The 22,702-nt window shown below is 35.7% G+C and overlaps 3 protein-coding genes across 9 annotated transcripts; 2 read left to right on the forward strand and 1 right to left on the reverse strand.

The window, feature by feature from the left end:
- Positions 1–3,581: 3,581 nt before the first annotated feature.
- On the forward strand, positions 3,582–11,464 carry LOC107769362 (uncharacterized). Of its 4 annotated transcripts, XR_001644377.2 has the most exons (17): positions 3,582–3,756; positions 3,868–3,908; positions 5,501–5,570; positions 5,654–5,802; positions 5,925–6,020; positions 6,138–6,208; positions 6,633–6,694; positions 6,774–6,837; positions 6,953–7,037; positions 8,202–8,328; positions 8,745–8,827; positions 8,985–9,048; positions 9,508–9,623; positions 9,805–9,979; positions 10,100–10,206; positions 10,471–10,527; positions 10,622–11,464. XR_001644377.2 is itself a non-coding variant. In XM_016588572.2 (15 exons), exons 1-14 carry the CDS (start codon positions 3,681–3,683, stop codon positions 9,973–9,975), a joined length of 1,275 nt encoding a protein of 424 aa, XP_016444058.1. In that variant the 5' UTR covers positions 3,582–3,680; the 3' UTR covers positions 9,976–9,979; positions 10,100–10,403. The 4 variants fall into 4 exon arrangements, 2 of the variants coding, with proteins under 2 accessions (XP_016444058.1, XP_075102824.1); XR_012706111.1 differs by lacking the exons at positions 10,471–10,527; positions 10,622–11,464 and adding an exon at positions 9,244–9,342 and having other exon boundaries at positions 10,100–10,403; XM_016588572.2 differs by lacking the exons at positions 10,471–10,527; positions 10,622–11,464 and having other exon boundaries at positions 10,100–10,403.
- Positions 10,639–16,902, forward strand: LOC107769363 (VAN3-binding protein). Of its 3 annotated transcripts, none has more exons than XM_075246724.1 (9): positions 10,639–10,777; positions 14,319–14,581; positions 14,693–14,758; positions 15,319–15,387; positions 15,458–15,830; positions 15,950–16,114; positions 16,191–16,240; positions 16,443–16,503; positions 16,593–16,902. In XM_075246724.1, the coding sequence occupies exons 1-9, from the start codon at positions 10,747–10,749 to the stop codon at positions 16,784–16,786; spliced, it is 1,272 nt and encodes a 423-aa protein (XP_075102825.1). In that variant the 5' UTR covers positions 10,639–10,746; the 3' UTR covers positions 16,787–16,902. The 3 variants fall into 3 exon arrangements, with proteins under 3 accessions (XP_075102825.1, XP_016444059.1, XP_016444061.1); XM_016588573.2 differs by having other exon boundaries at positions 16,446–16,503; XM_016588575.2 differs by lacking the exon at positions 10,639–10,777 and adding an exon at positions 14,072–14,210.
- On the reverse strand, positions 16,749–21,493 carry LOC107769364 (lactoylglutathione lyase GLX1). 2 transcript variants are annotated; one of them, XM_016588576.2, is made up of 9 exons: positions 21,168–21,493; positions 20,075–20,279; positions 19,856–19,980; positions 19,690–19,754; positions 19,127–19,333; positions 18,959–19,006; positions 18,291–18,398; positions 17,969–18,109; positions 16,749–17,102 (listed from the first exon to the last, which is right to left on the reverse strand). In XM_016588576.2, the coding sequence occupies exons 1-9, from the start codon at positions 21,313–21,315 to the stop codon at positions 17,061–17,063; spliced, it is 1,089 nt and encodes a 362-aa protein (XP_016444062.2). In that variant the 5' UTR covers positions 21,316–21,493; the 3' UTR covers positions 16,749–17,060. The 2 variants fall into 2 exon arrangements, with proteins under 2 accessions (XP_016444062.2, XP_016444063.2); XM_016588577.2 differs by having other exon boundaries at positions 17,939–18,109; positions 21,168–21,487.
- Between the last annotated feature and the right edge of the window lie 1,209 nt (positions 21,494–22,702).

Below are 22,702 nucleotides of genomic sequence, written 5' to 3' on the forward strand. Positions count from 1 at the left end.
GGACTTAAGAAAGTCAAATTGGGTAAAATTACTCTCTGACTGAGAGGTATTGAGTGGGTAACGTGGAGTTGAGAGTTATAATACACCCAATCAACAAAACAAGTATTAACATCTTTATCCTATTAGGCAAACACCTAGGTCATGGTCACAACCCCAGGCCTTTAAACTATTTGGAAAAATATCAAAAATATTTATCTCTAGTTTACTTCCCTTAGCTTACAATCATTAGAGTTATAGTAGAAGTAGAAATCAAAACTCTATTGTGGAAGTGCAAATTTAGGTAGTCCATTCACTTGCTTCAAATATATACTCTTGACACCCCTTATAAATCCTAGTGGATTCGACCCCGACTCATAGTTGAGTAATTATTATTGCATACGACCGTATCATATCTCTTGTTGAGATGTGTTGTGGACGTCATCAATCTTATAGTTATTCGACTTGATATTAGCTATGCATTACAGAGTTTTAGCCAATTTATGCAACTACCTAGGAAGTCACATATAGATGCTGCAATTAGAGTAGTCAGATACTTGAAATCTGCACCAGGAATGGGTGTGTTGATGAAGCGAGGACCTGTTGATACGTCGACTGGCTTTGTGACTCTGACCGGGCAGCATGACAATAATAAGGAGGTCTGTTAATGGTTATACAGTCAAACTTGGTGAATCATTGATTTCATGGAAATCAAAGAAGCAACACGTTGTTTTAAGGAGCAGTGTTGAACTAGAATATCACAACATGGCTTCATCAGTTTTTGAGATAGTGTGGTTACTGGGACTGTTTTCAGAGTTGGGAGTTTTTATTGTTAAACCAGTGACATTATTCTGCGATAGTAAGGCAACAATGCAAATAGTCGCAAATCTCATTTTTCACGAGCTCACCAAACACATCGAGATATATTGCCATTTTATTCGAGAACGCATTAAAAAAGGTCTATTGACTACTCAGTATGTCTCAATTAAAGATCAACAAACAGATCTTCTCACCAAAGGTTTAACATCAGGACACCATCATTTTTTGCTTGGCAAGCTGGGTGTGTTGAACATTCCCCACCCTCTAGCTTGAGGGGGAGTATAGGAAGTTAGTGAGTTCATTATAATTTATTGGGGTCAAAATATAATTACTAGAAGTTTGAGGTCCTTATTATTATTTTAGTTTCTCTCTTAACCACTTTGTATATATGTGGGCGGTTATGGTTGTTAATAATAGAAAGAGAAAATTTCCAAAACACTTGTCTTCTTCACGCTTGCAGCTGACCTCCATGGATGAATTCTAACAACCTTGTATGCGGAGAAAAGTATATAAAGAGAAAGGCTTCTAAGCTTTATTATTTGGTCTTTAAGACATATAATTTCACCATCAAAGGTTATGGTGGGGTGAATAGGATACATTTACCTTTAACTAGAAGCTTTGAGTTCGAACCTCTGAAATAAAATATTTTTACTAAAGAGCGCTTTACACTTTAATAGGCCTTAGGCGGTGTTAATTCAAATTATTAGGGATGTAGGTTTTGGAGATATATATATGGAGAAGTGCACAAACAACTAATTTTAGGACCCGGTTTAAGCAAAATCGAAGTTCATAAAATTTTGTAAGTTTAACTGCGTCAAAAAACTTCAAACTCGTGAGTTTGAAGTTAAAATCTTTTAGGCATATGAAGTTGGGCTTACGAAAGCCTAACTTAAAATAAGTTGGCATATTAGAGCAAAATTCATTTGTAGCTACTCGACCAGAACTTATATTACCCGATAACCATAAAATGACCTCATACAAGTCATAACCTAAAAACAATAATAAGGGCTATTTTTCTTTCTGCTCCTCCGGTCCCTCACCGCACATTACTGGAAATCAAAGCTGAAATCTTCTGTAATTATTTTCAACTCGTTGTAAGTGATTCGAGTTAGCATAATTTCCGGTAAGATTGGCTCTAAATCCAGAAAAACCTCAGCCTTGCTGGACTCATATCTCCTCTTTTTGATAAGGACAAAGCAGGTACTGATACTTAAAATTATCCCAAAGAAAGCTGCAAGAGTAGATCCTATTATCACTCCGAGAGGTCTTGATTTTTCTCTTTCAGAAATGATTGGAGGCTGATTCTGTGCCTTTGCGGAATTCTGTGCCTTTGAGGAATTCTGCTCCTTAAGAAATACTCTTTTTTTCCCCTCAAGGCGTGATGTGAAATTGCAGAGAAAAAATCAGGTATTAACTTAAACCTTGCATAGCTAGTGAACTTAGTTTAATTCATAAATATTTTTTTTTAAAAAAATATATACTAAATAGACTGTCACTATATAAAATATATACAAAATAGACTGTTACTATACAAAAAATATACTAAATAGACTGTCACTATACAAAAAATATACAAAATAAACTAACTATATAAAAAATATACTAAATAGACTGTCACTATATAAAATATATACAAAATAGACTGTCACTATACAAAAAATATATAAAATAGATATTTCGGGCTATTAGATGTAATATGTTTGGGTCGAAGGGTCATTTCGTGTAAGTGAAAAAAAACATGGGCTATTAAAATTTAGAGGGGCTATAAATGATAGTTTTCTCTATTACTTTTGTAAGGTTGTTATTGAATTTGCCAAAGCCTAACTTCAAACAATTTGGCATATTTCTTGTGCAAATTTATCTGAAATTTGGTTTAGCAATCCCAAGTCTGAAGTTTGAATTTGAAATACAAACTAAACTTCAGACCCCCGTCTATGCACCTTTTAATAAGTTCCACTGCATTTTTTTTTCCTTCGATTAGGATAAAATTAGTAATAGAAAAATTCCATCGTTGAATTGAAATTAGTTAATCTCCATCCCTGAACATCTCTATATATTAATGAATATGTGAACTTGAACCGTGCTTTTCTTAAAACATGGAGAATTTGAGGACTTGCAGCAAATCATCCCAAGTACCAATATGGATGCAAAACATATTCTAATGGTCAATCTTCATACTTAATTATGCTATTAGAGATACTTGATGCTATTTAACGAAATATTTCTAGTACCAATACGGATTTGACATTGTAATGTCAAATTAAACCTACTTCTCTTAAGATGGGGCAAGGATCTATAACATCAAACTTTGGTTTTATATTTATAACAATAAAGGAGGAGAAGAATAGGTTTTTGTATGAAGTTTGTCAATTGTCAACACTTATAAATTAAATAATTTGAAAATTTTAGATAGATTTTTGTCAGAAATTTGCACTACAAGTTAAATAATAGCAGTGTAAAAATTAGCTATCAAGTACAATTCCGATTAAATTTTTTGTAGTGAAATGGAATATTTTGAGGAAAACTCGGCCAAGAGTTCTAAATTGTTATTTTTGAGCAGTCAACCAGACACACCACTTATTATCCCGTTTGTTCGAGATCAAAATTGCAGCAAAATAAAAGCTTAGAGGACTATTTATGCTGAGAGTTATATTTTAAAAGGATGAAATTAGACTAATTCTTAAATTTGAGGGACTATTTGGTCAAAAACTCACCAAACGACCATAATGGTTATGTGGACAAAAATCCCGTCCTAGGGAGGAAAAGTCTTGAACAATGTACCGGAAAGTAAAGAAATTTTTTTGTATTACTTCTTGGTTTTCAATTCACAAAATCTACTGTTGATTGAATCAAGAACAAACTAGGGGGAGGGGTAATAAATCTATATGGAGAGAATAATTGGGGAGAAGTACAAGTTAGGTAGGAAGATTGGAAGCGGCTCTTTTGGCGTTATATATCTGGGTCTGCCCCTTCTTCTCTTTTTCTTTCTTTTTTTTTTTTTTTGGAAATTAAGTCTGCTATTATATTTTATAGAATCTGATGGTCTTTTATGGTTTTCTGCTAAATTTTCAGCTACCCACATCGAAACCTTTGAGATTGTTGCTGTTAAAATTGTAAGCTTTCTTGCCTAGATTTTATCTCTCCCTCTCTTTATTTGGTTTAAGAAGTTGTTTGGCAGTTGCTGTTGTTATTCATCTAGCTATGTTAATCATGTACTACAACTTTAAAATTTCATTGTTGATTGTTAAGTGTACCTTGTATTTTGATCAATTAACATTTTCATTATAAAACACCAAAATGATGTGAAATTTATTATACAAAGTGAGCATGTGGCTTAACACCATTTTAGAAGATCCTCATGCTCTTTCTTAAGTTGTCCACTGTTAAAATGACATCCCATAATTTTCTCTAAAAAAATGATATCCATATTGTACACTGCTTTGTGATTTCCAAACTTTTCTCCTTCCCTTTTACGCCCCCTCCATGCCAACTCCAACCAATATGATTAAATTGTAAAGGATTTCGTCTCTGCCACTTAGATATAATCTTATCTCCTCCCTCCCCCCACTGAATAATCGTGCATTTTAGTGGAGAAATTCCTCAACCTCGTCGCATTCCCAACATTAGATGCCCTCCTAAAACTTATATCTCATGGTCCACCGACCATCAGAATTCAAGTAATTGGCTTCTGTAACTTCTATGACATTCACCTGACCATCACCAAATCATATACCTACGAATAACATTCTCCTATGCTATCCCTTGTACCATACATCTTTTGAGAGATGTACTCTAGTATCATTATCCTCATTACAGCCAATGCATCTCGAGTACTTTTCCATTCCCTCTATAATTCACTTCACTAGCTCACTCAATAAGAGTTTCACCCTCTGCTAGTCGTCCAGCATCTAATAATCATCTGAGGAGTTATGCATAACCATTTTCCTAGTAGTGCCATCTTGAAGGTGGGCAACCTTCAGATGGTGTATCCCTCACTGAATGGAAATAAAGAACTTCCTCCATTCCAAATAATATTTGTTCTTTTATCTATTTGCAACATTTGCTTCCATAAAGCATTCTCCTCTTGTGCAAATCTTTCATCGTCATCATCATTGTTAGTGTACTTAGTTGTTTGGACAGATGTGGTTTACTCCTCTGAGCTCTAGTTCCAATTTAGTCCCAAGTTCCAATATCATGGGGTTTCTTTCTGTAGTGGGATTTGGTATGCTCATTTGTCTATGGCTGCTTTGAGTTAATAGTTGAGTCACTTCTTTTGCATTATGTAATTAGCTACTCGTTCTGTCATCTGTATGTAAATTTTAAATAGAAGCCATCCTTGTGCTCACAAAAACACTTTCAAGACTAAAGTGATAGTCTTCCTAAGGATTATATTTGATTTGTGTTCCTCCATATGTAAACACGTAATACTGATTGACCAATGTAGTTTGTAGATTAATTTGAATCCCATAATTATCCTACCTCTTCCATTTCTATAGCATGATGTATTTCCTGGTTTAATCCCAACAAATAATCTTCTTTAGAATGGATTATTCAAAAAAATACTTACATAAGATGCCCAAACATCAATGACATGGATGGAGGATGTGAGGATATCTAGTTTTAAGCAACATTTGAGTTAGAAATCTTAGTTGTGGTTGCTAGAAAGGCTGAATCAGTCATTTGACTCTGCTCTCTGTGATTGCAGGAAAATAGGCAGACAAGACATCCTCAGTTGCTTTATGAGGCAAAGCTGTACACTATACTTCAGGGAGGAAGTATGTCTTCCTTTATCTTTATGTTTAATGTTTGTTATCTTTGTTATTCATTATTAGTTATTACTTGTTTGTTTTGATTTCAGGTGGTATTCCTAATATAAAATGGCGTGGGGTCGATGGGAATGATAGCGTCCTCATTATTGACCTGCTTGGTCCCAGTCTTGAAGACCTCGTTGTACACTGTGGGAGGAAATTCTCACTGAAAACTGTCCTAATGTTGGCTGATCAGATGGTAATCAAAATATTACATACCTCTGTTTCTCTTTGTTATTGCCTTTGTCCCATGACGTCTATCATGGAATTATGAATAATGGAGTTCATAACTACTGGGGATTCTTTTCTGTGACAACCCAGATCACGAGAATAGAGTATTTGCATTCAAAAGGATTTCTACACAGAGACATAAAACCAGATAACTTTCTCATGGGTCTTGGCAGGAAGGCAAATCAGGTGATGATCTTGTTAGATAAGCTTCACGGTCATGTCATTTAACCAATCATTGGTTTTCCTCTAATATTCTGTTTTACCTTTGGCTTTGTATTCTTGTTGTCCCTATTGATGGAGCAGGTGTACATTATTGATTTTGGACTTGCAAAAAGATATCGTGACCCCGCCACAAACCGTCATATTCCTTACAGGTGTGCCTATATTTGGTTTTATGCAACTTCCCTCTGGAAGCATATGACATTCGCTGTTCAGTATATTCCTTTTTGCCCTGCTCTTTCAGTAACAGAACTTCATTTTAAGTGAAAATTTGATCACTACACTTGCATTTTATTGATTGTTATTATTTTGTTTATGTGATACTTGGTTCTTTGCTATCATTAAGGAGTTGATGATTGAAAACTGTGTATTGCTTGAAATTTGTCAAAATTGAAAAGGCATATCCTATTTATTTATAGAAGAATCCCAGTAGGCTTCACGGCCTAAGAAAGAAACCACTTTTGCTGGTTTTCTGTTTCTTCCCCAGTTTAAATTATTTTTGTCTTTCCAATTACTTGAACAGTGGTTCTTGCCACTTCTTGGTGCTGAGTTACTCTTCTGCCTCCTGTACTGTTACAGAGAGAACAAAAACTTGACAGGGACAGCAAGGTATGCCAGTTGCAATACACATTTGGGGATAGGTAAAATTCTGTTGTATCTTGGTTTCTTATCTCTGAGATTGGACATTGTACTAAAATATCCCCTTTTCAAAATCTTTAGAGCAAAGCCGGAGGGATGATCTGGAATCTCTTGGCTACGTTCTTTTATACTTCTTGAGAGGCAGGTGTGGCCACTTTTCCTCAATGCTATTTCTCATTTACTATTGTTGATTTTTCTTTGGTTTGTTTTTTGTTCTTTTCTGTTATTGAGAAAATTAATGGCTTGACTTTCTCATGTAGCCTTCCATGGCAGGGTCTAAAAGCTGATACCAAGAAGCAAAAATATGACAAGATCCGCGAGAAAAAAGTATCAACACCAATTGAGGTATGTTTTAGGAAGTTGGATGGCTAGATTCTTTTTTTTTTTTTTAAACATATATACTCCCTCCGTTTCAGTTTAAATGACACATTTTTCTTATTAGTCCGTTCCAAAAAGAATGATACGTTTCTATATTTAGAAACAATTTAATTTTAAACTTTTCATTTTACCCACTTTATCCTTAATGCGAAGCTTTTACAGCCACACAAAATATCATGGCCCCACAAAGCTTTTACCCTTAAGTTTTTAGGACCACATGTTTCAAAAGTCTTCTGTTTTTTCTTAAACTTTGTGCCAAGTCAAACTACATCATCTAAATTGAAACGGAAGGAGTATAATATAAAGGTGACATCCCGGCCAACTTGCTTGCGCGTTGGCTGATTCACAGAGTGCCTACTACATCCCTCCAGTATAGGTACTGTGTAACTTGCCTATCAAGACTTAAGTAAGTGGAAAGAATTGACGTCGCCTCTGTTTGGACACCTTGGTTGCCAAGAATGTCACTTCAGCTCTTTGACCTGTAAACCATCCCTTTGGGGGCGGATGACTAGATTCTTCTTCTTTTTGCTTTGAGTTGGTGCATTTTTAATGGGTTAGACTAGAAGGGGCCTAAATAGATTGTTTTATAACTTTAGATTAACTCTCATCCAATCTTGAGCCGAGGGTCCGGAAACAGCTTCTCTACGGGTAAGCTCTGCGTACACACTACCCTCTCCAGACCCCACTTGTGGGATTACACTGGGTTTGAGGTTGTTGTTGTTGTATTAATTCTCATCCAAAATGAGAATTTGGAAATGACCTGTACTATGGCCATTTGAAATCTAAAGCTTCCTTGAGTATCAACTGGCATATTCCAAGCTTGGGCTTTGTCCGTGCTGAATCAAAACCAGAAAAATAAATGATAATCTATCTTACTTGGACTCTTCAAAAATGCCGCCGGATGCGTGTCAGGTCCTCCCTAAGTAGTGCATTTTTGGAGGATCCGACACGGGCGAGGCAAAATTTTTGGAGACTCCGAGCAACACATATGATGATGTATTTCAAACTATTATTGTGGTAATGGCTAATGGGTGCTACAATTAAAACATTATTAGGTTAAGACATACACAGTGACTTTCATTTCATTGCGTTTTATGGATAATCAACTGACGTTCAATTTTCTCGCTATAGGTTTTATGCAAATCTCTTCCAGTGGAGTTTGCTTCATACTTGCATTATTGTCACTCTTTAACATTTGACCAGCGCCCTGATTATGGATTCCTGAAGCGCTTGTTTCGTGACTTATTTACACGTGAAGGTACCGATTTTAAATTCAGATTCTAGCACAAGCAAAATGAACTTGTATTGTTGCTGCATTTCTTACTGTACTCTGACTTCTGGATATGATATTTTCGGGTCTCACATGAGAACCAAAAACAAAGATAGAAATCTGAAAAATGTGTGTGTAATTAGGACATATAAGATTAGGAACGTCAAAAACATCATTAATTCTGTGTCCATAATTATAGAGGGTTAACCTAAGGTGTCTAGCTTAATTGGATTATCTGCCCAGAAAGAGGTATTCAGTACTTTTATAAGTTTCTTGCAAATAGGCTTGATCTTTCTTAGGCAGAGTTCCCAACATACCTGCATTCTTGCAGGATTTAGAGTTATTTTATTGAAGTTTTTTTCTGAATATTGGATTGTGGTGACTACTGTTCTCTATCCCATCAGGGTATAAATTGGATTATGTGTTTGATTGGACCATCTTGAAATATCAGCAGACGCAGAGCTCAAGGTCGCAGCTAGAACTACCAGTTAGTACTTTCATCACTTTGTTTGTCGGCCAAAGTGCTGTTTTCATTGGCTTTAAATATTTTTTTCTCGTGTATGAAGACATCTGGTATTATATATCATCTTTATAAAAAATAAATTTGATTTTATGTTCTTTTCTCTGTCATTTGGAAATTGCAGAGCCTGCATCCACTTTCTGTAACGACGGGCACTGGAGCATTGCCAAAGGTTTTAAATAAGCAAGGTAACTTGTCTTCCGGCTGCAAATTAGCTCTTTGATCTGCTGATTTCGATCTCCAAATATGACAGCCGTTTCTGTAGAATAGCGAAAGCAATTTGTAGTATTGTGATTCTGTCAATTTTTGGAGCTGCTGTATAGACAGAACTTATTAGGGTGGGTGTGTGTGTGTGAAGTAATTCCTCTTTTTGCAATCTGCAGGAAGTTTGATTTTGAACTTTCCAGATGACTCCATTTTATCAGATTAAAACCTCGGATCTAGCTGTTTGAATTATCACAATTCATATGAACTTTCCTTAAGTATGACTACTTTTGCTCCATTTAGCTGACCTTAACCTTGTTATAGTTTTGGCAATCATCGATTCCCTTTAATATCTGCCATATAGAGAAGAGAGGAGTAAATCTCAAATTATATTTTTTGTTTGAGAGTTTACTGATATTTAACTGGTTTTAATCTTCATTTAGGATTTAATAATGCCACGCACTTAGCTGACGCTACAAAGCAGAAGGTATCCGGTAATTTTGCTCGTGGTGATGGATCAGCAACCTATCTGAAACCCGATAATCGTACTGGAAAAAATGTAAGTTCAATGTAAGCTGGAGATTCTTGTTGATTTTATCTATCCGATTTTAATTATATCAAACTTCAATATAGAGTGGCATTTTACCATCAAAAGATTCTTCTTGTTTCATTTAGTGGTCTTGTTTGCTGTATATGCATGCTGCATACTATTGCTCTATTTTTTTTTTTATTTGTTACAGATAACAACCGATGCTTCTGTTCCTTCTACATCGTTGGCTGATGCTTTCAAGAGATTCACAAAACACGAAGATTCAATTGAATCTGGAAATGTAGGTCATGCACACAGTGGAAAAACTGGTGCTTCAAGCAGCAAGCTGCATTTCTTAAGCAGGATTTCTTCAGCCAAGTGAACTGGTAGGGGAATCTCAAATTGTTTCTCTTTCTTTTAAGTTGCATCATACACAGCTGCATTTTTCCTTTTACAGGCCATGGATTAATAAGGCTATTCTTTCTCCTTTCTTTGGAAAAAAATAGGGATGATAGTTATTTGACGCGGCTAGAAGTGCAGAAGTCATCTAATGTCTACTTCGTGAAGTTGAATTCACTTGAGCCCTGTGTACCACTAATGTACCTATCTCGAGGTGACTATGAAGTATAAAGCATTGGATGTTGCTGAAAGATGGCCTATCAAAGCTTGGTTGTCTTTTTTATTTTTCTTTGTCTTGAATAATGGGACATTAAGCCAGCTACAGTTCACTATTAAATGATGTGTAAAGTGTTTCTTTCATTCATTTTCTAATTGCGTATAAAAGTGACATTCAAATGTTTGTTTGCTTTATGGCACTCTTATCTGAATTTTATTTCTTTAGTTTCTTTGCAAAAGCATGGATGTTTACGTGAATCAGTTTTAAACCTCGGTGCTCAAGTCCCTGAAAGTTCGAATCCAGTATAGAGTATTTCAGGTATATCAAACATATTTTGGTTGGTGTTCAGGTTCTCACTCTCTTTGTTAGTTGTGTATATGTAGCTTATTTGCTTAATTTTCATGAATTTCAGACATCTATATGTCATGAATTTTGATGATGAAGCCTGCCTTTGGTGTTGAAGTTCCAATGGGGCGTCATCGTGGCTCTTAATAAATCAACCTTGCCTTTGTTTATAATCCTATACTTGCTTCGGAGATGATGGAACTTCTATCAGCTGAAGTAGCAGGTAATCAATCCGGAATTAGAGCCTTAGCTTTTCTGCTCCTTTATGTTTATCTAATCTTATCTAAAAACAGTCTTCATACCACTTCATGGTGGCCATTTTCGCTTCAAATAAGGCTTTTCATGTATTTAGCTCAATAATATCTTATTTCTCTCTCTGTATTTCTGCTCTTTCAAGTAGTGCATGGGACAAAGAAGTTATCGTAGTTTTGGTAATGTTCTGTCAAGAGGCTAGTTTGTTGAACTTTTTGGCAGAACACTAATTAGATACACCAATAAGTTTGGACCGAGAAGTTTCAATCTTTTCCATTAGCTTCATGTTACATTATTTGACACGTATCATACCCCAGTCGTAATTTTTTGTTTGTTGGTTATTTTGGTTGGTTGGGGGGGTTTATTTGTATCTTCATTTTCATCTTCATCTTCAGCACCAGATGATATTCAACAATGGTGAAATTCAGAGAAAAAAGAACACGGAATATTATTATTAGCGTTGCAAGACAAGATCCTAAGTCGGACAGGTGGTATTCTGGATTGAAACTCACAAAGACCAATCACAAGTCTGAAAATTTTGTGCTGAATTTAAATGAATAGAACACAAGTTTGTTCGTCTAGTTCTTGATGTGGTACAAGGCTTGTGAACCTCAGGGAACTGGTTTATTCAATGTTCAAGTGCTCTTTTACCTGCAAATACAGTGTAGCGGTGTAGGTCTAGAGTTATGTTGCTGAACATACCAAAACTAATCGTCCGTCCACCACTAATTGGGAATCTTTACTGCATAGCTTCCCATCTGCTGTTTTCTCTCAAACGCGCCATCACTATAAAGGTTACAATTTAAGTATTCAAAATGAAGTTATTATGAAATGTAAAATGGGTAAAAATTTATCCTTATTTTGTTCTTACGCCAAGCTAACTGTACTCTGGCAAGTACCGCAAAAACCTGTTGTCTTTTCCACATTCAGACTGATAATTGAAATACTTAGCATTCACTGTTACAATTGGAAGAAATTAATTGGCGCTTCATATTTTTTGATACATATATATATGACTTATTCTTCTTTCAAGGAACTTAGACATCTAGAATTTCTATGTATTTAGATTTACCCCCGAGTAAAGAAGAATACAATGCATTTTAATCCTTTGTAGCGTGCTACTTGCATCTTCAAAACATCTTGCATTCCTCTCCTCCACCAAATGTTTGAAACTATATTTATCTCAATGAATTCTTAAACTGATACTTGTATAATAAAAGCTAATTTTACAAGAACCTATTCAAACTGTGACAAGGACAGTGGAATCACATATTGAATTCTTCTACTGCAAACGCCAAATACAAGGGAAACATGCAAAGGGTAAAAATGGTGAAGGCTGATCTGCCATCTACCGTCTGTTATTAGAAGAGAAAATATACAACGTAAAGGAGGATTGTAGTCAAGTTGGAAAATGAGAACGAAACCTCCTAAATCCTAATGTTATTTTTAGATATTTAGAGCGCAAGAAATTACATGCGAGTGTCAAAATGAGTAATATATACAGTTGCATGCAAGTACCCTCTAAGGTATAAAAGTATATTCGTTATAACAAGAGTTGAGGACCTTTGATGCAATAGCCAAAATTTTAAAAGGCAATACATTTTTAATAATCACCAAATTCTCCATCTTCCACACGTAAAATATTTCTACTAAACCAAAATTTCCAAATTTTGGTGATTTCGTAAGCAAATGGTCCTTCCTAAATTTATGTTAAAGTGATAATGAAGGAGTTGGGACCTTGAAAGGACTTAGTGCTCCATTTGCTATCTCTTAAGACATGATTAGACACATAGCAATGATTAAAGGGTCAATTAAAAAGAGATGCTTTCTCTTCTTTCTTTTTTTCCTACTTTGTTGATTGCGTTGGAGTCATAAAACCCCATTTTAAGGTAGATACTTATCTATTTTCTTTCTCTCCTCTTTCTTCCGTGCGGGAAAGCGGGTGTTTAATCATCATTGCTTTTGCTAATGCTTAGATAACTAACCATAAGAAGTGTTATATTTCCCGAGTTAGCAAGCTATGTCCAGGGTCTAATATTTAAATGGAGAAGGGTGCAAAAGCGAGCTAATTATCTACCGAGTTTCATAGCATGCACTATTAACCTCGGGGGTGCTTATGTTATAAAAGTAGTGTGCCCCAATTTTTAGTGAAAGTTACTTTACAAAGTATGAGAAAACATGAATAAAGGATGATAAAAACTTACCTGTATATGTGTTTATGCAAATCAATGCATGCAAAATAGGTCTTTCATCCACACATTTATCATTTAATCATGATTAAGCGCTACGTCTTCACTATAATTTTTAATTGCTAAGGTTAAATTTCTCGATTTGGTGTAAATAGTGTTTTAGGCTGCGGAAAAGCTTTTTGTACCTTAACACATTATTTTCTTTGTTTTTTTCTTTTGACTGCAAAAGACAATACCTTCCCCAATAGAAAGTGGTCAACAACTGAAATATAAGCAAAGGTCCTCATGTAGTTTTTCTTTTATTTCGTTTCCTCACCCCAACCAAGAAAACAAAGAAAATTGATTAATCAAATAAATAATAATGGACAATATTATTCAAATTAACTGGATATAAAAAGTAGTTAAAATCAGTTGGTTAACCATGCCGCTTAGCGCTTGTTTCATGTCAAAACAATTTCTTTAGACATAAAAAAGGATACATCACAGTTAAATTAATTAAAATAAAATCATTTTGGGTAAAGTATTATTTCGTTTTTTGTTCTTAAAATTCTTACATATCGCAACAGAGGCCGATGATTCATTCTAGTCGTTGTATCGTTCGTTTTCACAGTTGATGGAAAACCAAAAGTAAGGGGAAAAAAGCCACTTTGAACAAATGGATAAGGCATTCAATTCCATATATACTTCACCATTTGGCTTAAATGTTTAAGAAAAGTAAATGCCCTTTGATCATTTGTGCTGCTGCTGCACACCATAATTTCAGCAGTTTTTTGGACTTGAAAAATAGTATCGTAACTGTGAAACATCATATTTGTATAAGTTTATATCATCTTCTGCTGTAGTTTTTATTACAGCTCTGAAAATATATGCATGTAATGGAGGGTCCCTATTCTTTAATTTTCATGATGAAGCCCGCCGTTCAAGAACTAATCTTTATGTATAAAGAAGAAATAAGAGTAGAAAGACAGAGACAAAGACAAGTTGAAAATAAAGTTTAAGTGAACTTTTAAACTGGGACCTGTCAATATCCAATGTTAGAATACAGTCTTCCACTTCATTCCTTCTTTTTGAAGGGACTTTTGAATTTTTTACTCACAAGTTACTGAGTCCTACACTGTTATATATCACACTGTTTCCTTCCTCTTTTTTCCATTGTGCTTCACCTTGCATACTATGTTAACTTTCTTTGGTATCAACAGATAGATATAGGCAAAAGTAAGTGTTATTGAAGTTAAAAACATTCAAAAGTTTCACGTAGAACAAAGTTTTTACTTGTTAGTAACTCACTGATCTTCTCCTTTTCAATGGTTGTAATGGAGACAGTGAGATCTTGTGGTGTTAAATGCAAGTCAAATAAGTTGGAAGGGATAAATGAAGACAGTGCAGCAAATTGGCAACCATTGGCATTCCCTCCGCCAGAAACTCCTACTGAGTCTATGGAGTTCCTTGCAAGATCATGGAGTTTGTCAGCTATGGAACTCTCTAAAGCGCTTTCTCACACAAAACCAACAAGTTGTCTAGACGAGAAGATGTCATTCTCTTCGTTGCAAAGTCAACTTGGAAAAACATCGATTATGAAGGAACCTGTAAGCCTCTCTTAGTTAAAGCTTGTGCTTTTGTTCATTTACTTCCAGTTATGGAAATGCTTTACTTTCATTTATTGCTTACAAGTTTCTCTTGTTGTCTTTATATTGCAGCAAGAACAACCACCATCTAACTCAGATAGCCCTCCAGTTTCTCCAAAGGGAAGTGACAATACAAAGGTAAACCAAAGAGAGAAGCAAGAAGGGGAAGGGGGTTCCTATCTATTCTTGCACATGCATGCATGCAACTAAATCTTTTGGATATTTACATCCTTCTTTGAAATTATACAAGGATAACTACACCATTATACTTCATAAAAACAATTTATCATGTTCCGTTATTCGTATTTCTCAAGAGCACAAAAGGCATGTAAGGGTAGTAACTAGTAAAGTGTATGAAATGCACATGCACTAAAAGAAAGAGGAAATTGACTGTCCTATGAAAACCTGCACTTGAAGAGTTGAATTATAATTAGGCTAGAGGATTAACAGTAGTGGTGTACCATTTTAACTGAATTATATTGAACACAATTACACAAACTAGGCAGTACAACAATGAGTCATGCATTTGGTCGAAAGAATAACCATGAAGTCATCATTATTTTGTGAATCTAATTAAGTACATGGACTCTAGGTTGATGGAATTACACTTTCTTTCTTGGTCCTAAAATTACCCTTATCTCTCTCTGTCTTTCACTTTGAATAACCATAATCAGAACTAACTGTATTGATGTGTGCAGGAATTGTTTTTATTACATCAGGCACTCAATCCAGATTTCCTCTCTAGTCAACATTTGATGAAAGCTGGGGTATACATTTATTTTGGAAATATTTTACTAATGCATCTGAACCCACATGACCAAAACTGGCATAATGCAGCTCTACAGGACCGTGATGCGTGGTAAGACAATGGGTAGATGGCTAAAAGATCAAAAAGAAAAGAAAAAACAAGAGCTTAGAACTCACAGTGCCCAAGTGCACGCAGCAGTTTCAGTAGCAGGGGTTGCAGCTGCAGTGGCCGCTCTTGCAACCGCATCAGTAACTTCTCCAGAGAAGTCCACAACCCAACACAAAACATCTTCAAAGATGTCGACTGTAATTGCCTCTGCAGCAGCTTTAGTTGCATCTCACTGTATTGAAATTGCAGAGGACATGGGTGCTGAACAGGAACAAATCTTATTGGCTGTAAATTCAGCTATTAATGCAAGAACTAGTGGAGACATCATGACCTTAACTGCTGGAGCTGCTACAGGTATCAATCCAACTGGTCAACCGTTATAGAGATGCAAACAATTCTCGTCAACTGTTTCATACTATAAGGAAGCTTAAACAGGTAACACTAATCTATCTCATTGGCATTCACCGTTACAGCATTGAGAGGTGCTGCGATTCTAAGGGCGAGGCTACAGAAAGGAAATGGAGCTGCAGCTGTTGTTCTAGCTGACGAGCATGTCGAAGGTAACAAAGAATCAACTGTTACAGCAGCTCTGAGCTTTGTTGCCAAAGGGGGAGAACTACTCAAACGTACAAGAAAAGGTACTATGAATTGAGGAACTACACTTACCTTGCAAGAGATACTGCAGTTTTGCCAATAATATTTCTGTTCATGCAGGAGATCTCCATTGGAAACAAGTCTCTTTCAGCATAAATTCTGATTGGCAGGTAATATATGAGAGTACTATTAGACAAATGAACTGAGTTTCAGATCAATGGTAATGTTATATCTGCTCAACTTACATTCTAAAATCCTCAAATAAGTTGTTAGACGGAGAGCAACAAAGTTTACTTGTGCAGCTCACATGGTTGTTATCTCATTCTCCCCTATATCATCAAAACAATAAAAAGCGTATATGATTCATGGTAGCAGGTCATAGCTAAAATGAAAAGCAAGCACATGGCAGGAACATTCACAAAGAAAAAGAAATGTAAGCCCAAAGAAACACTCACTCTAGTATCAAATTGTCTATGTGTTCCTTTATACTTTCATCTAAATTGCTGCTTGATGCGTGCTCAGCTGAGGTCTCTGGAGTCTATTGTGACATAGCAGCATGGCTTGGACGAGACGAGGAAGGTGACGAGCAGAAGTGCTACTTCGGGATACAAACTGCAGACAGGATGATTGAATTCGAATGCAGAAACAAAGGGGAGAAACAAATGTGGGTGGATGGAATTCAACAAATGTTGTGCTGCCGCATGACCATGACATGACTTTGGATGAACATTTCAAAAGAGAATCGATGTAGTAGCTTTTAGTGTGACTTTCAAACTCTAAAATAAGGCATCAAACCAGAGAAGTAATGGATTTATTTCAGCTGTTACATCTATATACAGGGATAAATTACATATTGAAAAAGGCACTGCAATGATCTATCCTTGGTTAATGATGGAATAGATGATCTGAATGATATCACTGGACAAATTGTGACTATTTCTTCAGAAGCATAGTGCGGGATTGAGATGTTTGAGGTGATACTGTATATGTTCACTCTAATTCCTTCATAAAATCAGCATTATCAACAAAAACCTGCAAGATGAAAAAATTATAGAACTAAGATGGAAAGCAAATAAGGAAAAACCTTTTATCCTTCCTATTCTGATACCTACCACAAGTGGAAGAACTAGTGCTCTAACTGAAGCTGAACATATTATTCCAACTCAGACACATGGTTTGAATTAGTCTTCCCTAACTAGATTACACATGACATCATTTCACAAGCCAGAAACCTTACATCAATCGCCAACCTTATAGTGGTGTATTCTTTTGCCATTTACTGATACATCTTGTGTCTCAATTGAACAGACCTAGATATTATCCAATATACTTCAGCTTTACGATTGCAGAAATAACGTTTTGGTCATCAAATTAAATTTGGAATCCAATCCAGAAATAACATCAGTTTTTCCTAAATTCAACAGGTGCTGCATACAGCGATTCTACACCAAAAACTTAGTCGGTGAAATTAACATATCAATTTAGGAAATAGAGTGCCGTCTGCTCTTCACATATTGAAAGAAATAATGTATCTACTGCAGATTTGAAACACCACTTATCTCTCTCACTCAGTGTCTCCCTGTATGGTTAGAAGTGACTAGAGTTATTGCTTATTCTACGGTAGTCCTAGCCAATGGAGTGAGGGTCTGCGAAGAGAAGTTTTCAGTGATTGATCTTTGTATAACTTTGGTTTTGTCCTTTCTTCAAATAAAGCTAGAAGATATTCTAATGATTTCAAGGGATATAACTGTCTTCAAATTTAAACTAGATACTTTTAAACTAGTAGTCTGACAAAATAAAGCATGGGATGTCTAGAAACAAGTATAGGTGCATTCTCTAATGCTGGAAAGGAAACTACCAGTTCATACCAAAGATAATCATAACTGTTGAAGACTTACTGTCTTCCAACCATCAGGATCAAGGCATGCCATGATCTTGGTGTTGATGCCCGGCAACGGTCCAGGTTCAAGCACAATTTCCCCTCCATACAGTTTTATAGCTTCTGCAGTCTTGTAGACATCATTTGTTCCGACTGCAATCTGCAAAGATATATAACGTCACTTACAAGCTGAGACCTACAGAATTTTTGCAAGTCTTGGAAAGAACCGATGATCAATTAACTTCAAATTAGTTTGTTAAATTTTACTTGTCTTACACAATATACTGAACAGTAATAAGTTCACCTAATTTGTAACAATATATTACAAAGAATGGCGTTACCTGAGCATAACCATTTCCTTTATCATAGCTTTTGACACCATAGTTATATGTCAATTCCAGAACAGCATTTTTGTCTTCAGGTCCATAACCCATGACGGCTATTGTGTTCTGAGAACATGTGTTAATTAATAAACAGAAGAGAGACAAAATCATAGATAAGCATTAGGAAATGTCCAAGTAAAAAAAAACAATATATGATGTATAGGGAGCATTATTTTAATAAAATCTAAAGGAGAATATAAGAAGAGACACCATCCTAGTGTAAAGACCCAATCTAGCATGACAGGAATTGTGTACCACCTTGAACTTAAAGTATGTTTGAAAAACCAATGGACAGAGAATCAAGAGCAAAAGGAAACACAAACGACAAGTTGTTTTATTAAAGATGTTGCAGCCATAAACCAAATAAATAAACTTTTACATGAGGTGGTTCACACAATTTAACATATGAAAGAATTAGAGTACTCAACCAAAAACATAAAACAACAATTAGAGTGACCTTATGATCTTTACAAACCCCTTTGGAAGCCCTTTAATAGCCAATGTGAGACAATATATAACTCAGTGCACTTTCCAACAACAAGAGGATTGCATAAGCATACGAACAGGAAAACGTACAACTATAACCACAATAGGACAATATTTCGCAAAATAACCTATAAACTCACTTTGTTATACGGATTATCTCTTTTACGAAGAAGCTCCATGCCAAATGCCTTGAAAAATTAATCACAATGAGGATTTAGTATTTATTGCAATCTAAGAGGACAAGTATGTAAAGAGCAGTTTAAGTTTTGAAGACATAGAACTTTCATCTAGCAAATGTTGCAGTTTACCTTCTTATAGAAATTAATGGACTGGTCAAGATCTCCTACACGAAGCATTACTTGACGGAAAGGTTCAGGAGTAGGCTTTCTCTGTAAAAGCTCAAAATTGTAGCCATCAGGATCTTCCACGAGGGCAATTATAGTTCCTCCAACCTCTGATTGGACCAGGTTCCAGGTCCCTCCTTTAGCTTTTACTAGGTCTACCGTTTTAGCAACCTATATGGAAAATTCGAAAATTATGTCCCGGTAAATATATGTGAACTTCTATAAATAATTATAGGGAGAAAAAAAGAAGACAAAGAATTACTATTAGAAGAGCTTTTCTAAAGGTGTCTAACTGAAATGCTGGTACTTTTCATGGCAAGATGTATGAAAGTCACCAGCAAGTAATGAGCAGTAGAGTAACTTTTAAAACCAAGACCAATCCAACAAGGACAAAGGTAAAAACTAATCAATTCAAAGGCAACTGCACTAAAAACCTGTAAAGCTCGTGATCGCAGTTTACTTGATTGCATGATATCAAAGAAGTATAAATTGAACTGATTGAATTTTTCATCTTATGAACAACTTACATCCTCAACTGAAATTCCAAAATGACCAAAACCAGTTCCAATGTCATACTTGTCAACTCCATAGTCTGAAAGCAAAAGGGAAGTACAATGACTGCAACACCCTAAAATATAATAGCCGACTGTCGAACAAAGTATAGTGGCAACTGCAAACTATGAGGAGCCTTACTGTAAGTAAGTTCAACAGCGAAATTTGTTTCTTCAGGTCCATAACCAAGAAAAGCATTTGAATAACCCTCCTCTGGTATGTCTCGTTTTCTTAACAGCTTCATTCCCAAGCATTCAGTATAGAACCTGTATCACAAGAACGTCTCTGATAACTAGTTGGGAATATGAAACATAGTACTGAAGCTTCAAGTTTTTCTTTTCTGTTAAAAAGTAAACATACTTGATCGTCTTGTCCAAATTCCCAACACGATAAACAGCATGGAGCATTCTTCTTTTGTCCTTCTTGATCCACTCTGATGCATTTTCATCACTTAGGGCAATATTTGACTGCGCCAGTTCAGCGTTAGTTCCACTTTCAATCACTTTCCCTTCGGCGCTAACGGATTCAGGTGCTTTTCCATTGAATAACTGTGACTGAGTGATAGCTGAAAAAATAATGAACTTCAGTTAAGTCCTTTACTAATTCTTCAGTTTTTTATTTCTACTTAAACTAAAGTTATGGTTACATCTAGTAGCTCAACTGCTGTAATGTCCCTTGGTCAGAGTTTCTTAAGCAGCGAATGTGACAAAGAATTTTATGTTCATTAACCGATGCCTCCTACCTTGATTTGGGGTATGGTCTAAACTGTACAATAGGCTTTATGTGAGCTTGGTTTTTGCTCTACTAGTTCTATTCCCATATTCTTCCACTACCCCTCGCTCGACATCATATATCATGTGATTATTAGTTGATCAGTTACAGCTACTTAGAATAATTCATCAATTCAATGAAATGTGAATTATTAGTAGCTCAGTTGGCTACTTAAACTTTTCACCTTGTTGGTGAGGGTTCGATTCCCTACCTTGTAATCCCCTCTCCTATTTCCCCTTCCCCTACCTCCAATTTTTTTCTAAAAAAGAAATGCAATGATATATGCTACATCTTTGATGTTCTAAGAGTTGAAAGATCTTCAAGAAAACCCATTAGTCAAAATAATTTTTAATTCAGGTGATATTAACAAAGTGTAATCTTAGGTTTATGAGCTCGGCATTAAAAAACCTTTAAAGCTAAATCTAGCTTTGAGCAGTAAGACACTAAGACCCTTTCTTTCATTTCTTTTTTTCATTTGGGATTTAGATATTCAAGTAAATTTGTCTGTTTTCTTTTTCTCATATCATCTTTTTCTTATAGTCAGTTTGTTATTTGAATTGAAGTTGGATGAGATAAGAATAAAAGGCCATTCTTTTTTCAGTTAGTTATCCAATAATGTAGAAAAATCACGTAGCAATAATTTATTCATAAGAACTGCATAAGAAGAATGAAATGCAAGAACCTGTACTGAATTGAAATAAAGCAATACGACGAGATGAACTGTAAGCACAAGGCACAAAGACACTGCACCCATTACTTGAAGAAGTAGAAGAAGGAAAAATGGAGTTCAATGGCTGTTGAATTTTAGGAGAAAATATTTGTAAAGCCATTTGTTTGTCTGGAATCAACTGTAACACCTCTGTCCTCTCTATCTATCAACCTTTATCCTAACTTTATTTGGCTGATTTATACGTATGGGTGTGGATAAAAGAGGAGAAAACTTGAATGGTCCCTTAATTATGGCTGAAGGAATTATTTGTTGAGATTAGTGCAAATGGTATTACATCTGTTGGGTAGTAGTATTTTAGTTAGTATTAGTTCATTCTTTGTATTGGGCCTCGAAGCCCACTTTGTAATTTTTTCAGATGTATAGTAGTTTAGACTTTAGAGGTTAATTGAGTTTAATAGTTTGGGCCAGACGGGTCCATATATATAGAGAGGCGCATGTATGTTGTAGACCGGATGATTATTTTCATTCTTACAAGTAATAAGGAAGCCCCAATTTCTATCTAAGTTCTTTTAATCTTAACCATGGAATCTTCAATCTCTCTCTCAAATCTTAGTATTAACATGGTATCAGAGCTAAGATCCAGAGAGGGCTCGTGATTTTCTCTCGTTCGATGTTACCCTCGAGGTTTTTCGTTGAAGTTTTCGTTCCCGATTCTCTTCCTGTGGTTGACCATTTTTTGATGGAATTTTCTAGATTTTTCGTCAAATTTTGCATTTTATTGCTGATTCCTCTCACGTTCTGCATTATTTCATCGAACACACTGGGTTTCCTCAGCTGATTTTGGTTTTCGTCAAATTCAAGCCAAAGCTAGGGTTTGGTGGTCATCCTTTCATCTACGGCTTACCAAGTTTTCTTCAATAAACAAGGACGTTGTTCCTTCTAGTTCGTGAAGGAAATTGGTAACTTTCCTTATCTATAGATTGCATGCATAATATCTGTTGATATTCATTTCCTTATATTTTGAGAAATGCCAAAAGACAATTCCTCTTCCCCTATCCTGACTACTTGTAGACCTGCATCTTCTCGTTCTGCCTTCCATGAGGATGACTATACCTATCCTTGTCATCCTCTGTATGTCCATCCTTCTGATGTACTATGAACCTCTTTAGTCTCGGTGCCATTTGATGGTACTGGGTATGGGAGTTGGAGACGCACTATTTTAGTAGCCCTCTCTGTCAGAAACAAACTCGACTTTGTCAATGGAGTCTCTGTTAAACCTCCTGATACTTCTCCCCTGGCAAGACAGTGGCAGAGATGCAATGATTTGGTGGTTTCATGGTTAACCAATTCCTTGTCTAAGGACATAGCTCGTAGTGTTGAGTATTCTGAGCTTGCCCAGGACATTTGGGGAGGAGTTGGAAGAGAGATATGGTCAGGATGATGCTGCCAGAATTTTTGAACTCAAAAAGGAGTTAGCCCATATCTCACAAGGGTCTCTTGACATTGCATCCTATTTCAGTAAAATCAAGCAACTCTGGGATGAGCTT

Source organism: Nicotiana tabacum, chromosome 23 (assembly GCF_000715075.1).
Source record: "Nicotiana tabacum cultivar K326 chromosome 23, ASM71507v2, whole genome shotgun sequence".
In the NCBI taxonomy this organism is placed as follows: domain Eukaryota; kingdom Viridiplantae; phylum Streptophyta; class Magnoliopsida; order Solanales; family Solanaceae; genus Nicotiana; species Nicotiana tabacum.